General features: G+C 38.2%; 1 protein-coding gene across 1 annotated transcript in view; it reads left to right on the top strand.

Annotated features, from left to right (window-relative positions):
* The window catches only part of LRP1 (LDL receptor related protein 1), a 2,772,300-nt gene that overhangs the window by 1,292,173 nt on the left and 1,463,218 nt on the right, over positions 1 to 16,909 (top strand). The window contains exons 22-23 of the mRNA XM_044083629.1: positions 4,334 to 4,528; positions 5,948 to 6,193. Of these exons, the coding sequence (XP_043939564.1) occupies positions 4,334 to 4,528; positions 5,948 to 6,193 (441 nt within the window). The remainder of the gene's footprint in view (positions 1 to 4,333; positions 4,529 to 5,947; positions 6,194 to 16,909) is intronic.

Below are 16,909 nucleotides of genomic sequence, written 5' to 3'. Positions count from 1 at the left end.
GGATCTAGAGAGATAAGGGTTTTGGAAGTTAGCTGTTGAGAAAAATGTCAGTAATTGTACAGAATATTATATTTATAAATTGTCAGATATTGTAAAATGTAAAGCACTTAGAGAGTGGAGAAAGAAGAACTTGTCAATATGAATACATAGAATTAAGAGCATAGGCAATCAGAAAAAATGTAGGTGGAAATTAGCAAAGGAGCTATGCTACTATGAGTAAATGCAGTGGAAGAGAATCATAGATGTTCCTCTTCTGTCTTATTCCTGTTTTCAGCACTTACTTAATTCTTGCTTCGCCTGTAACTCTGTCATTGTCATTTTAAGTTAATTTCCCATTTTCTGCAGAGTTGCAATGTCCTTTGAATGAAGAGATAATGCATTTTCAATCAACTCCAACAACTTATTGATGTTTTTATATTAAAGTTGTATTCATTTTTAACACTTCTGTGTACATCCTGTGTATTTTTTTCTTGCAGGTTTTACCATCACCTTGCTTATGGTTTGAACGTCTTTCTTTGATACCATTAGCTCCTGTACTTGCCTCTCAGCCCCCATCAGCTGGCTGAAGTTTCACATATTCCCTTGTTTTTCAGCTGTAGACCACCTCCTTCACTTTTTCTTAAGACATGCAGACTTTCTTCCTTGCTAGATAACTGTTAACTCCACTTTTTCTCGTACTTTTAACTGGTTTCCCAACTAGGTGTTTTAAAGGAGGACGAGAATGCACACTTGCTTCTCAGCTTTGTGTCTCATACCAGAAGTCATCACTGGTGTCATCACCCTGCATGATGCAACTGCAGCGTCATAGCCAGTGGCATGCCAGCCTAGGAGGTAAGGTTTCACAAGTCGAGCATGTAATCACTCAGATCCCCGTCTTATTTTTCCTTTACCCTGACTTTCACTTGCAACAGGCGAGTCCCTAGGTACTTTTAATGGGTTCATAAGTGTTTACTAGATTAATAGCCACAAAGGCTTTTTAAGCCGAGCCATGCATCCCAAATCTCTGACAAGTTCTGGTACCCTTGGTAAATGTAAGCAGAGGCTTGGGAGATGAACCTTTTGCAGCCTGCCTCTGTTCATTTGAGGCATAGTTTCCAAACCAGGGATGAATTTCCTGTTTCCCATTCAGTTGTCCAGGTTACGCTTGAATTTGGTTAGGGAGGAGCTCTGCTTCACATGGATGGGGAGCCTGTTCCAGAGAGGGAGTAGTCCCAGGGATACATAGTTGTCTGTCCTGCAGGCCTTATTTATATCACAGGCAAGATGCAAGTCTTTAGAATGAGTAATTTTGGTACTGTTTGTTTTGCAGATATGCAGGAGGTCCATCAAAGTGGGGTCTCCCAGTGCTCTGTATGCCAGGCATAGATCTCCCCTCAACAGCTTGTAGGAAACAGAATACAGGGATAGGGCCTTGAGGCAACTTGCATAGGACAGGTTACTTGCACCCTGTATTCTTTTAGTGAGAAACCTCTGTGGACATTTCAGTTGTTGTATATGCGTGCATAGGTACATACCAAAGGGGGCATTATACTACATGATAGGTCTGATGAATATTGAATACAGTGGAACAATGACTTCCTTATGCTAGATTACTGTCAGTGTTCTCACAAGTTTGGCAGTTAAGGGCCCTGCAGACTGGAGTGGCAGAGATGTAAAGTAAAAGTATCCCACCCCACCCCCAGGTCTGTCATGTAGTTTGCATTCTGTGTCATTGGGAAATTTTTTTTTTTTTTTTTTTTGGAGTGAGTCCCAGTGGACTCCTTGCGGGAATTCATTTGCACAGCAGTTCAGTCGGCAGTAAGGCTCTTGTACATATAGTTGCAGGAATTCTCAACCCTGCAAAAATGCTGAGATGTCCCAGAAGTCTGGGCTGTGAGTCTGGCTCTACTGATGCACTAATAAATGCATCTTTCACAGCTTCAGTCAGTGGAAGAATAGCTAAGGTTTTGCCTCTGGCAAGAGCAAAAATTTCATATATCTCTTCTGAGCAGTTGAGAAATTCTTAGATTCCCCTTTAAACTGATTGTTCTGTTGGGGGTATTGCTAAATGAGAAAACTTTTAGTGGAGAGGTAGAGAATAAGGTGCAGTCAGTGTTGTAAATATAGCTAAGAGGGTAAGACACATGGCCTGCATAGGACAGTTCATCTGCCTCTGATTCAACAATTCAGATTTAGTAATTCAGTAGTGGGAATTCCCTTTTTCTTTTGAGTGTGGACCCCTGACACACACGTGCCTGATATGAAGATAGCTGCAGATTCTTAAAGTAACACACAGTCTTGAGCCAGTCTTACCAGCTTTTGGGGGGATGACTCACCCAGCTTTTGGTGAGATAAGAGAGCCTTTATCTGTTTTTAGGAACCTCATCAGCTCTCTGATCCCAGAGAATGTTGGATTGTAGGGAGATCATCAGTTTTGCTGGTCCTGAAGGGCCTACCCTCTCTACCACCCCCTCCCCAGTAAGGCTTCTCCAAGCCCACATTTGCTACCTCCAAGGGGAAGTGAGCCTTTGTATGCTAGCTTCCTCTCAACTATTTAGCATGAACACACTATGCTAGCGTGAGCTTGACGTTTTGGAACTGTATTGATTAAAGACCTAGTTCTTTTGCTAGGCCACCAGTGTGGCAAGCCAAAGTCACTTTTCTCCACTGAGGATGGGTGAGCTGTCTGCAGCCACTTACTCTTCTCAACCCTGACCAGTTCCTACAGGCACCCAAACTGCTAGTTGAACTTGAATTGCCTGCATCATACACTCAACGTCACAAAACTGGCCAAGCTTTTGATGTCTTGGCCCTGCTTTTGGGTGTGGTGGACTGTCTTTGAGGCCTCTGATCAAGGGTGGGCACTAGCGACCTCTGTCTTAGATCAGTAGATGTGGTTGTGAACAAGAACTGAGAGAATATTGTCCTCCCCCTTGGTTATCAGAAATAGGATGTTGGGGCCCGAGATCACTGGAAAGCTGTCAGGTTAACTGATTATTTGAAGGCTTTTGGTTCAGGGGAACATGGCTGTCATCCCAGTAAGTGAGAGCTTCCTGAGAGTCATTACTGAATGCTTTGGTACAAATAGGTGTCAGGGTTGGGGGTTGCATAAGTGCCTCACCCTTAAGCCTAGAATGGCTTTTGGACTCCAGAGATGTGTTGTCAGCCTCCTGGGATTCTTTCTATTGAGAAAACTTTTCCTTACGATTTTTGAGTGCGGAGTCTTTTGGTAACTTGCCAGATACAATGACAGTCCTAGACACGTTGCACGGCCTTTTTAGGTTCAAGTAGTCGTGGAGAGATTTTGATCTTCCTTCACTGGTACTCTGAGTGATCTAGTACAGGAGGTGATGCCATCTGTTCCCAAGCAAAAGAAACATTGATTACAGAAGTTATCAGTTTCCTACTTGTAATACAGTTAGTGACTTTATTATGACACCTGTAGTCCTCGATGCTCAAAATCTCCTAAACTTTGAAACATGAGAGAAATAAGGATAAGTCCCATCCTATACATCATCCAAAACTGAAGGACTGACCATACAGTAATTTACATTGGTCTTCCCACATACTGTGGCAAGGAAGAAATAGATAGTGGGGGTGGGCATCCCTCGTATAACACAGACATGCTGTTATCTTGAAGGGAGTTTTGTCCTAGAGTGCAGTTAGTGCAAAGCTCTGGAAGTCCAGCTGGGTGTTGGGTCTTTTGCATCTGAAGTGCCAAGTGTCATCACTAATACAAAAGTGAAGAGTTTAAACAACTACTGTTCCGGTAAGCATCTAACACAGCTGTAGTTTATTTGGATGACATTCCTAAATATCAAGCAAGCTTTTAAATTAACTTTAGTCTTTGTTATTATTTAAATGTCAGATGTTTCACAAAAATACTTGCTGTATTCAGAGGAATGCCTGACAGAGGTTTCAAGAGTAGTAAGAAATTTGATTAATTAAAAAGTGATGCAGTCGTATTAGAGGCAGATAGTCAGTGTAACTAATGTAAACAAATGTAGTTTTAACATTTCCTTTTAAAATCCCCTGCATTTGTTTGTGGTTATTTTACAATGGCTATAAATTCTGAACTGTGAATTTTCCAAGAGGCTTTAGACTAAATGTATTATTTTTTTAATTGCTTATTTTTTATACTGAACTCATTTGTAGATTTATTTGTTCTACCATTGTGCATCTTTCTGCAGTTTGACATTTGTGAAAATATGTAATGCTTCATTTTAGTTAAGTATGAAGTGTGTGTTTCTTTCAAGTTGTGGTTTGTTGTTTTTGGTAGAAACGCCTCCTCGGCATAGATAACAAGAATGGCATTCCCCGTTACTGTTTCCTAAACGTCTCCTTCCTTTTAAAGCAAGGTGCATCAGTAAAGCTTGGGTGTGCGATTCAGACAATGATTGTGAAGACCATTCAGATGAGGAGAATTGTGAGACTTGTAAGCCTCCTTCCCACACCTGTGCCAATAATTCCTCCATCTGCTTACCTCCTGAGAAACTGTGTGATGGCGTTGATGACTGCAGTGATGGCTCTGATGAAGGACTACTTTGTGGTATGTTAGCATGCAAACTGTACACTTAACACACCTCCTTATTCCTGTGTCAGCTTCACTTGTATTTCCATTTGTCTGGACATTGGTCATGAGCAAACCTGTGTAGAGAGTGAGTGAAGTGCAATGCTTCAAAACTGCAGTGCTTACTAATGAACAAAGGTGTCATGTGCATCTTTAATTAATTAATATGTTACAATTCACTGTGAGTGCTTCTTAAAACTTTCAGACCCACTTTCTGCACACTGTCAGGCACCTGTTGACCTAATAACCATTCATATTCAATCAGTCATCACCGAGGGCAAGAGTTAGACTTGAAGGGCTAACATTTAGGCAGCTGCCCAGTGTGATATCCATTTTTTTTCTTATTTTTGCCCCATGTCATAGTGCATACTCATTAAGGGTGGTGAGATGTGTAGTGAGTTGACACTTCCACAAGGGACATATGGCAGTAAGCAACCCTGCCTATCAACCTTTAAGTATGGCAGATGTCTGTCGTCTTCAATTTAGAAAGTGTGCACTTCCTGGATTGTGTGTACCCTTTCCTCTCCTGAAGGGGAGGACAGTGGACCACATCTATTCATTCCTCCTCCTTCATGCCTGACTCCTCCTGTAGTGGTCCACTAATTGAACCCTGGTTACCTGGGTCACATTTTGGGCTCCATCTGTCTATACCGTACAGTTAGACACATTTGAGCTTTTTTGACTCCATTCTTGTGGTAAAGAGGTTAAAGGAGGTAGTGCTCGTATGGAAGTCCATATGTATCATAAATAATATATCCTTGTGTTCAAGAGGGATTGCTTTTGCACTGTTAGTTCAGTACGTAGTGAAGACAGTATAGTGGCATTCTCACAAGTATTTTGGGTTATACATACTAGGAGCAGTGCCATGAAATTGTGGAGTAAGTAGAAGGAATGGTGATTATGCAAATGGGAGATGAATGTTGAATGTGCTCACATCACATCTTCATGACTCAGGGCAACACTCATTAGTCGCTGGACATACGTTTGGTCCTTATGAGGTTGGACCACAGTTATTCATTCGGTAGTATTGAAATGTGTCAAGAATATCTTCTAGAGATATTGAAAGGTACAGGATGGTTGTAACTTTGGGTGCATATACAAGAGTAGCTGCATAAAAGTACAAGTTAAGTATATGTTGTCGGTAACTCCTGAATTGCACTGAGAATGCAGTGAGGGTAGAGAAGTGTTTTTAATGCATTTTAAAAACTGAAGTAATTGAAGAGCTCAGGACTCCCAGCTTCCTTCGTATGAGGTAGATTTTTGATTTGTAGGTTACACTTTTGCACTTCTAACCACCGAGTTATCCCAGCTTATATTTGCTTCTAGGGAAGAGTAGAACCACTGTAAAATTTGTGGAGTTTTTTTTTGTGTTGTAATTGTTTCTTTTTGTTTTGTTAGATCAATGCTCTTTGAGCAATGGTGGCTGCAGTCACAACTGTACAGTTGCACCCGGAGAAGGAATCATTTGCTCCTGCCCCCTGGGAATGGAACTAGGATCGGACAATAAGACCTGCCAGATCCAGAGTTACTGTGCAAAACATCTCAAGTGCAGCCAGCGATGTGAGCAGGATAAGTTCACTGTAAAGTGCTCTTGTTATGAAGGGTGGGCACTAGACATTGACGGTGAAAGCTGCTATAGTCTAGGTAGGTATTTCTTTGACCTAACATCTATTTTAGTTAGAACGTTTTAGTTGTTAGAACAGCTACGATATCTGCAGTTAATATTAATCTTATTGTATGAGCATTGTTGCCTCACAGCAAGAGGTGCTTTGTGTGTGGAGTCTGCATGTCCTCTCTGTGTTCATGTGGGTTTTCTATGGATGCTGTGATATCCTCCTGCCAAAGGGATGCAGTAGATAAAATTATGCATAGCTATGAGTTCTGTGTCCTCCCTATGCCTGGTAATTTCCATGGATTGTGGTAACTGTATGCAGGGTCACTCTAGGAGTGGGCTGCATTTCATAAAAGAGAGCGAGAGAGAGAAAACGTGCACTTTTTAATTGACAATGTATTGCCAAATAATGTGGACTGGAGAAGGGAGAAACAAATTTTTTTTTTGTAGTATTTATTTAATCTTCAGCTAGTTAGTATTAGTGATCATGACATATAGGAAGTTGACTGTGATCATTTATGGTTCATATGTTTGCACAGTCTGTTCACACTGTAATAAAAATGCTCTGAGTTTGGAGTATTTTGTTGTGCTTATCTTAGCTTTTATTTGAATTGGGTTCTGGAGTTTGATGTAGTAGAGGCAACTGTGCAAGATGTCTAAGTATAACCTGCTGTATAAATGGAAGCAACATCTGACCCAACATATTCTGTTTAACTTGTGTCCTTTAGGGGGATTTTAATAATTTTACTATTGAGTTTTATTTTTCATTTATTTTATTTAGAGTTTGTTAACTGGGGTAGAGCTCTGATCCTTTTAGACAAATTTCTGTCTCAGCCCTTGCGTAAACGCAGTAGATACATGACCATATATACAGAGTGAATGACAGAACCCAGTATGTGTATGCATTATATACAAAGTGAATACTAGAGTTGGCTTTAAGGTTATAAAGACAATAGATGTGTGACTTTATATACAAAATGACTGACAAAGCACAATGTATACATGCATTATATACAGGCAGATATTGAGAGTTATACTGCAAGAATCAGTGAAAGCAGAGTCAGAGCAAGCTATAACGAGGGGAGTATGGTAGGCAGAGGTTGTTGCATGACCAGAGAGAGCAATTGCATTCTCTTTGAGCCTTGAAGTATGTTTTTAGTTCTGATCGGGAGTAGGGTAAGAGGAATGATCTTTAAGAAAAGAAGGGAGACATTCCCACATTTTGAGATCCCAGAATGAGAAAACATGGTTTGTGTACTGAAGCTTGGTTTGGGGGATTTGGTGGAGAGGACCTGAGTGGGCAAGACTTCTAAGATTGTTGGTGCATCTCTTGACCATAGTGGAGGGAAAGTTTCATTTTTGAAAAGTTTAATTAGTTGAAAGGTGATAAGAAAGTCTGTATTGTTTCACAGGTAGCTGTTTAGTGGTTTTTGGTGGTAGTTATTTCTTGCCATGAGAGTGGTAAGTCTGCATATGTTGATTGAGATGGTTGAAACGGTGGATGCATTTCTTTTAGCGGTTGTAGGAATCGGAGGGAGGTCATATTCTACCTCAGCCAGTAAGATATCTTCATGTATGGCATTCCTACGAGGTCTGGAAGGAAAAGGGGAGATCCTATTAGCCCAGAATAAGAGAAGTTGATTTCTGTGTCTGTGTAGTCCAGGTTACAGTGGGAATTTAGGAAGGGGCCAAATCAAATCATTGGGTATTTGAATTTATTGACATTTTCAGTAGTCTTTTAGATGCTTGACAATTTGTAAAGGTCCAAAGGTATAAGTAAGCTGTTGCTTAGTACCAAATTTTTTTGTTTGTTTTAGAGGAGTTTGGCAATAATTGTTTATCATTGATCCATTGAATAAGGGCATGAAAATCAGTCTGAAGGTTGAGCTCAGTAGAGGAAGGGGAATGGTTGTGGAATAAGATCCTGTTATCCTGAGGTGTCAAAGATCACCATTCAGGAGCTGTAGTTGACAGCTATTACTTGAAGAAAAGGAATGTGTAAGGAAAATGCACATTACTACTGTTATTCCCCAGTGTTTGCATTGTGAAGATGCTTTTTAATCCTGAATCTTGTCGAAATATGCTGTAGTTATGCAAGGTTTTTACTTTAACTCCTACCATGTTGCATCTACCCTTGTAATACAGCATGGTACTTTAAAATAAGGACAATTTTCTGTTCTTCAATTTATGTTGAGTTTTTTTTACTGAGACACAGATGTCTTCCTTCATTGCATATTCCCACATATTTTGTATTACTACTTTGATTTATTACAGCTTAGCAATGCTAGCACTTCGTCAGAACCATAATTTTTTTCATGGCAAATCAGAAGCTGTGTGTGTGCTGTACATAACACTTAAATGTTTCTGGTTGTAAAGATGTTGCACGTAAAGAAAAGATTACCTTCAGCAGTGGTTTAGCATCCAAAAAGATGTAATTGGCTATGTGCCATTGCTCTTTCCTCTTCCCCTGTGCAGCAGAAGAACTGTAAAAAAAAACGTTCATTGACGTTGTTCATATATGTTTATATCGGCCTCGGACATGAGAGTAAGACCAAGGACTGCCTAGGTAAGATTGTGGGCAGTGCTTGGAAGGAAAAACTGCAAGTTCCCTGTGTCTGTAGTATGTTATGCAAGCAATGGCAAATTCCTGTATCTAAACACACAATATGTTAATTTTAAAAAAAGGTGGCTGGGCTTCCATTCCTTCAATTCCAAGGCAACAAAATGAAAGCTTTATAAAGTACATGCTTTTTTTGGTAATGAAACCATACCAAGACCATACTATAGGGAGCAAAAAAATAACTCTGATGAACTTGCGGGTAAGAATGGACTTATTTGAGTCCTCTTTAGATGATGCCATTATCTGAATATGTACTTTTGTTCTTAAGATCTTAAAATGAATGGCAAAAGACGAAGCTGCAGAGATAATTTCACTCCACAGATCAAGACATTGAGTCTTTTTCAGGGAGAGAATCACTGATGTGGTGGAGCACATGCTGTTCCTATAGGGCTGCTGTGGTTATTTTGAATGGCTACAAGATGGTGATTTAAGGAAAGGAAAGCACAGATGGTGTGATGGGTTTCTTATCTGCCACCTTAAACAAGACCTGCAGATTTTCAGGAGTTCAATTTGCCATTTCAGGTCCCAGGTGGAAAGGCATCAGAACCCTGGGAAGGAATTCAGAAGGGTTGAGTTACTCAGCTAGTTTTTTTGGCATTTGTCAGGCAGGGTGTTATTGCCATTATTATAAAAAAAAAAATCATCACATAGTGGGTCTTCTGGCAGTGTAGACATTCCCATAACTGGTGCATAATTCCAAAAGCTTACTGTCTCACCCTAATGGTAGTGGGAAAAAAACAGATGAGGGGAGGGTTTCTCGTTCCCTTTTTATGTAGACCCTGTGATCAATGAAGGGTGTGGGGACCTGCAAAAAATAAAGAACATCCCCAGCAACAACTGCTGAAACATTTTGGCTGGTAAAAGTCATTTAGAAGCAAATACTTTGTTGATTGAGAGCCACCTGAGTTTCCTCCTGCTGTTCCCTGAGCACTTCCCTAGTCAGATAACTTGCTGCTTATATGGTCAAGTGAATCAAGCTTTCCTGTCCTCTTCTGATGTTACAGTACTTGTGTTGTTTAAATTCCTATCCCATTTAGACTTGACTCTTTATAGTCTTTACCTGCCTGTTTCCCCACCTTTAGTTTTACCCTGCTAACATTAGGATTAGGTCGTATGTTGCTGTTCTTTGATAGGTATCATTACCTTTTTTAGTCTGCTGGTAATGTCACATCAGCATAAGATTTTTAGAGAGTTGTATTTGGAGGGGTGTGTTATTTCTGTTACTAATATCACCATCTTCACCATCGTACATCTCATAAAGTTGGATTTTTTTTTTCAATATTTTATTAAATCATAGTTTACATAATGACATAGGTAGACCTTCCCTCCAGTAGCATGCGGTTTATGTATGCATTTTCTTTGGAACAGTTGTTCATGCCAACATTACATAAAAATACTCAATTCCCACCTTCGCCTAAACCTTATTCCTCCTCCTGAACATTATTCTGCATGCATTGTTCTCACAAATCCCATTTATTTTTATGTAATTTGCTTCTTCCCTTTTCTAAAGATCCCACCTCCAATTCTTTTATCTCCATTATGATAGTTACAGTTGGTTTGTTTTAATTGGCATTTTCTAGTAATTACTTTTTTTGGCAGCAAGTAGCATTAAACTTAGTAACGCCTTACTATGTCTAGGCAGTTCCAATCCTGTGTCCAAGTTCAAATGAATCATTTCGTCAGTTATGTTTGTTTGCTCTTCCACCTTTTCTGATAAATTAATCTGCAGGGAACCTTTAAAATCTACCATCTCTTCACACGGTCAGAAAACGTTTTCCCATTTGCCACTCTTTCCCATCACACCTCAAACATTTTCCTATCTACCTGAGTAAAATTTCTATGAAATCTGCTTTGAGTATAAAGTACACATGCAAACACTGCTAAACAAAAATCCAAAACATTCTGGGCTTTGTTGCTTACTTGGCAGCCATTCAGATGTTCTCGTATTGTTCCTTAATAAATGGTCTTTCCAGTCTCTCTTCTAACCTCATCTGATTGATCCTTACAGTCATAATGTAGTATTTAGTATGCCTTACTAATTATCCCTTTTTTTTTAGCAATGGCTACTGCTCTAGACCCAACTGAAAACTATAATAGAGATGGTCAAGCTTCTGTTTGTCCGATTCTGTTACCTTTCCCTGTCTAGTTATTTCCTCCTGTTACTTTGGTTCCTTTGCCAATTTTATAAGGTAAATTTCAGGCCTCTCTTGCCTTTTTTGTTCTCCCTCTTTGCAGTCAACCCTACTGGCAAAATCTCATTTTGCCATTCCAGTGTGGGCTTAATTCTTAGAATATTTTCTGCTGCTTTATAAATATAATGTTCTGCATGGTGGTGGTTCTTAAGGACCCGCATTCAAAATCCTTTCATTTCTTGAACCCCCCCCACCATCATCATTTTTTTCCAGTTTGATTCTGCTTGTGTTTTGTATTTGAGCCTTAACTGCTTAGCTCTTGAGTTATCCATTCAAATCAGTTAATCTTAATCCCCCGTGTTCTGTGGGGAGGATAATCTTAATTCACGCAACACGTTCATCCCCTTCCAGATAAATTATTTTTTTTATTTTATTATCATCCACAACTTCTCTGGTAGATAAAATTATACCTCCCCGTTATATAAATTAAAGGGACTAAAAACTTTTTTACTGCTTGTAACTTTACTATTCCTGTCCATAATCAAGAGCTCTCAGAATTTTATTCTTTTTTTGTTTAGTCTCTTTCCACATATCGTTAGCTGCCACAACAGAATCCTTTTTTAACTCCTACATCTAAATATTTAATTGTGTCATGTCCTCATAAGTATGGGTATTCCTGAAACAATTTGTGTGGGGGCATTGTTAATTGCTATAGTCTGTTTTATCTTCATTAATTTTTTATCCCAAAACATTTGAAATGGTCTCACAATGTTCCACAAAAGTGAAGTGCCCTTTGGATTTTAAAAGTATGAAATATCTGCAGATAATTCTAACTTTTGATTACCCGACTATTTATATCCTTGAATTTAGAAGTCCGTTATTTCCTTTGCCATTGTCTTTAAATATAAAACTTGTAAAGGGGAAAGCGGGCACCTCATCTTGTTCCTGTACTCAAACACAACTTGTTGGAGAGGAACTCTCACAACTTATTGTTTTTTTTCTGTAACTCTTCATAGATTATCCTAATTAATTCTGTTGTATTTGGGAATGCAAATGCTACCATTGACCTGCTCATAAAATCCCAGCTGACTCTGTTGAAATGCTTTCACTGCATCTAGACCCAACAAAAGCATTTTCTTTTTGCTTCCCTCTGAATCACCATTGCTCTTGAATATTGTCAAATGTTTGTCTGCCTTCCACAAAACCACATCAATCCAGATCTATCATTTCTGACAACACCTGTGCCATTATGTTAGTATAGATATATACACTTTATTGTGATTCAAAATTCAAATGGGTTTATGTGAATCTGGGTCTGAATAGTCCTTGCCATCTGTGAGTAATACAGCCACCACTGCTTTCTTCTAAGACACTGGCAGTTCCCCCTTTTCTTTAAAAATACTGCTAAACAAAACCTTCAAGATCTTTATCACTTCATTCTTTCCTGACTTTCAAACTTCCACAGAAATACCAATGGAGACTTCCCTGTTGATTGATTTTACATTACTTTTTTTATCTCCTGTCTTCCTGTCTTAGCTATTTTCTGTTGATCCTCATCTTCCTCTAACCTTGGCATAATTAAGTCTTCCATAAGTATTTCCATTTGTGCCTTTTCCTAGTTTCCACATTCTTCTAATTTATACAAATGTTAATAAAGTATCTTTTATAGGATCTCTCATCATTTTTATTCCCAAGTTTGGCAACAACCCTTCTACTTTATGTTGCCTAAGTTGCAGTGCTGAAAGCTTTTATACTCTGAAGCTATCAAAAATAGTTGCTTCACAGCAGCCTTTCTAAACTCATGCACATTTTTCACATACTCCCTTATGTCCCCTTTACCACACTGCTGTTGTGCCTCCTCCTCTTAGATTTCCTTTATTCTGTAGTCCTTTAACCTTTTTCAACCATTATAAATAATTAATATTCTGTTTCCAGTATCTCTTGTATTTCTACCCTTTTTAAATTCCATTTTCATTTTATCCCATTCACTAGCTACCCATTCTGAAGGAATTTGTCTTATCCCATTCTTTTACCTTTTCATCTCTAGTTATTTTCTCCCATTACCAAGTTCCTTTTCCAGTAAAATCCAGCCCCGTCTTGCCTGTTCTTTGTACCCATGTTTGCAGTCATCTCTGTCCGCAACATGTCCTTTCTCCATTTTTGAGTTGGTTTAGTTCTTAAAATATTTTTGCTACATTATGTATATAATATTCTGTATGTCCATTGTTATTCTCCTTAAGGATCTACATCCAAAATCCCACTCCCCCGTTTCATCATAATCCCTTTCCACTTTGAATTATAACTTTCTGCTTGTGTTATATATATGAGGCTTAATTGTGTAGCTCTAAAATATCAAATCAGGCAATTCTGAACCACCTTGTTCTGTTGAAAGGATCAACTTATTCCACTTAACTCTTGCCCTCGTTCCCTCCCAGATAAATTCCTTCAACTCTTTATTATTGTCCATAGCTTCTTCTGTGGTTGATAAAAATATGCCTGACATGTATAAAATTAAAGAAACTAAAACATTTTCACTGCTTGTATCTTACTATCCATAACCATAAACAAGAGCTTCCAGTTGTCAGTTTTTGTATTAAGTTTTGTTTGGTCTTTTCCCAAATATTTGTAACTGCAATAGCATCCTTTTTAATCCATACTCCTAAATACTTCATCTTATCGTTTGCCCATAAATGTGTAGGTATTGCTGAACCAATTCATGTGTGGGTACATAATTTATGGCTATAGTCTTTGTTTTGTCTTTATTAATTTTATATTTCAGAAAGACATATAACTGTTACAAAATGTTCCACAGCACTGGCATGTAATTTTATGGCTTCATCAGGTGCAAAATAATATCTTCAAATAAAACCAACATTTTTTGATCACCATAGCAATTATATCCTTGAATTTCTGAGTCCCTTATTTTCTTTGCCAATGGCTGTACATGTAAAACAAATAACAAAGGGGAGAGAAGACAACCCTGCTTGATTCTTGTGTTCAGACATATCTCATCAGTGAGGAACCATCCCACTTAAATTCTTGCCTTCGATCCTTCATATATCCTCCTAATTAACCTTATTAGTGTACAAGGGAATGCAGAATGCTAACGTTGTTCTACTCATAAGTCCAAACTTTGTCTTATGCTTTCTCTACATCAAGACCCTTCACCATTAGAGGTATTTTCCTACATTCTACTTTTCACGGGTTCATCATTGTTCTGTTAATGTTGTTAAATGTTTCACTGCCTTCCACAAAGCCACATTGATCCATATCTATCAATTTTGGCTATACCTTTGCCATTATTTGGCTAGTGTAGACATAAACACTTCATAATCATGTTTAAAATTTAAATCAGTCTTTACATTCACCACAGCTTCCTTCCAAGATGTTGGCACTTCTTCGCCTTTTAAAATACTGTAAAATTGTTCTATATCACTTTTTTCCCTCCTAACTTCCATACTTATGAATACCATCTGTTGCTGGAGACTTTTCTGCAGTTTCGTTATTCATCGCCATTTTTATCTCATCTCCTTCTATCTTAACTGTTAGTTGTTGAGTCTCATCTACCTCTAGCCTTGGCATACCTAAGCCTCCCATTAATATTTCCATTTGTAGTCCACATTTCTCTGTTTTATTCAGATTTTCATAAAATTTCCAAAATATCTCCAATACGTCTACAGGATCGCTGGTTATTTTTCTTGTTATAGGCTCTCTGTCAACAACCCTTTCTATTTAAGGTGTTGTACTGAATGTTTTTGTACTCTGGAGTGATCAAAATTCTTGCATCTTTATCTTAGTTTTTATCAGAGCATGATCTGAGATAATTGTTAGATGCGTGTCAGAGCGTTCTGGTTTAATTCACATGCTCCTGTGAAATATAATTTGTATCAGTCTTCCCCTGTTATCATACCTTGGGGTAAATATGTAAGTTCTGAGTTCTTACTACTGAATTTACATCTTGCATACCAAATTCTCATATTTCTTCAGAAATCTGCCTTGTTTTTACATTTTCACTTCTAGGTCTCCTGATACATCCTCACTATTGCAAATAAAGTTCCAGTCTCTGCTCATAATTATCCCTGCTGAAAGCTGGTAATTTTCCCAAAAATTGTTTATGCTCCATAATAGCAGTTTTAGGTGGATTGCAAGTACATTCCTGTGTAATCTTCTTTACTACTACAATTCTACCATTATTGTCTTTTCCCCTCTTTATCACTATTTGAGCCTCTCTTCTAACTTTGTTTGCATGCACACACGATTCTTATAATTTCTGTTTGAATTTATGACACATTTGTTAGACGTTTTGATTTCATGAAAACACTCAACAAAAATCTAAGTAGATATTCACAACCACTGCATCCTCTTTTAACTTGCATCAAGCACACAAAACTGTCTATTTTCAGAAAATGATGTTTACTCTTCTATGTAGGAGCAGTTGCCACAAATCAGTGGCTGCTCCCACAGGCATTATGTATCTTAGTTACGGTTACTCGTGCTAAAGTGGATGTTGCAGCCTTTTTTCCTGCTTACACTGATTGCTGTCTGCTCTACTTCCTTTCCAGATGTGAAGAACATCATGCATTCTTTCAGCAGTTTATTTTAGCTGTACGAAAAAGTGAATTGGCTATCTTTAAAAACTTGCGGACATATTGCGTTTAAGTGAAAGCCGTTGGTAGTGAGAAAAAAGTGCTACTGACTATGCAGATGCATGAAAGAATCTTAGTAATTTTTACTGAGAACACACTTCAGATTTCCCATGATTAATTGTTTGCATCTATGGGCTGTTTCCCACTGAGAGCATTTTCTATTGGAAAAAATATTTAATTACTTTGCAAATACAAGAGAACTACCATTTTCTTCATCATTTTGTCTTATTGGTTTAGCTTGTTGGCTTAAAAGGTTGTCTTTACCTTTAAACTGAAAAAAATATATTAATCTAAACCTCCACCCTGTAAAAACAGGTGTTTATTATCTTAATTTTACATATATAATGTTATCAGTCCACTTGTACATCCCCACCCCAGCAGCCTAAGAGCACATCATATAACTGTAGTTTGCTTTCCAGAGTTGTTTTTGCCGCCTTATAATTTAAAGTACATTACAACTAAGAAAAAGTGCTTACTTGCTTTATTGTCTTTAGCATATACAGCAATCACTGATAAGACTTCCCCTTATTTAAAATACCTCTGAATGCACCCTGTAACAAAACAGCTATACAAAACAACATGCAGTTTATAGTTTATATATTTTTTTAAACACCTTTATTGAATTATCACTTGTGGCATAGACAAATTTACATTTATACAAAAGTAATCAAACTGTATTAAATTCACATTAACAAAAGTTATACTTCACATATATTGCTATAGATCTAGGACTAATTACCAGTGACATGTTTCAACGAAACTGAAACAGTCGAGCACAGTTCGGTGAAAAAGCACTTTCTCGAAAGTCTGCAAAAAAAAAAAAAAAAAGTAAACACGTTTATGCAGGGGGGGGGCAAGCCCTCCTTGCACCCCCATGTTGGAGGTTGTGCCTCCCATAACCCCTACTTTTATATTCTCACTTCGAGATCACACTACAGTGGGGAAAAGGGAATATTCCCTTATCCCCACTGTACCGCAATCTCAGCAACAGCCATTCTGTCATGAATTTTTTTTTTTTTTTTTTAAGCTCACTTTAGTGAAAGTGTGCTCGCCCATTTTGGTTTCGGTGAAACGAGCTTTCGCTCAACAAGACCCATTGCTATATATAGATAATATAACCTAAGCAGCATCACATAAATTATTCAGTTCCAACATGCAGTTTATATGATGAGATTTTTATATGTTAATGAGAACAAAACTGTTTTACTTGCATGCACTTCGGTCCCTTCAGTGTCCTTCTAAACATTGCTAATATAAAATGGAGGTGTGTGCTTAACAGTTCAGTCACCACAATTCCTATCTTTCTCAGCTACATCTTCTTGCAAAGCCACATTGTACTTGTCTAATCCT

This window comes from Protopterus annectens, chromosome 9.part0 (assembly GCF_019279795.1).
Source record: "Protopterus annectens isolate FY-2018-M chromosome 9.part0, PAN1.0, whole genome shotgun sequence".
Taxonomy (NCBI): Eukaryota; Metazoa; Chordata; order Ceratodontiformes; family Protopteridae; genus Protopterus; species Protopterus annectens.
The sequence above is the reverse complement of the archived record's forward strand: the minus strand, read 5'-3'. Positions and strand labels throughout refer to the sequence as shown.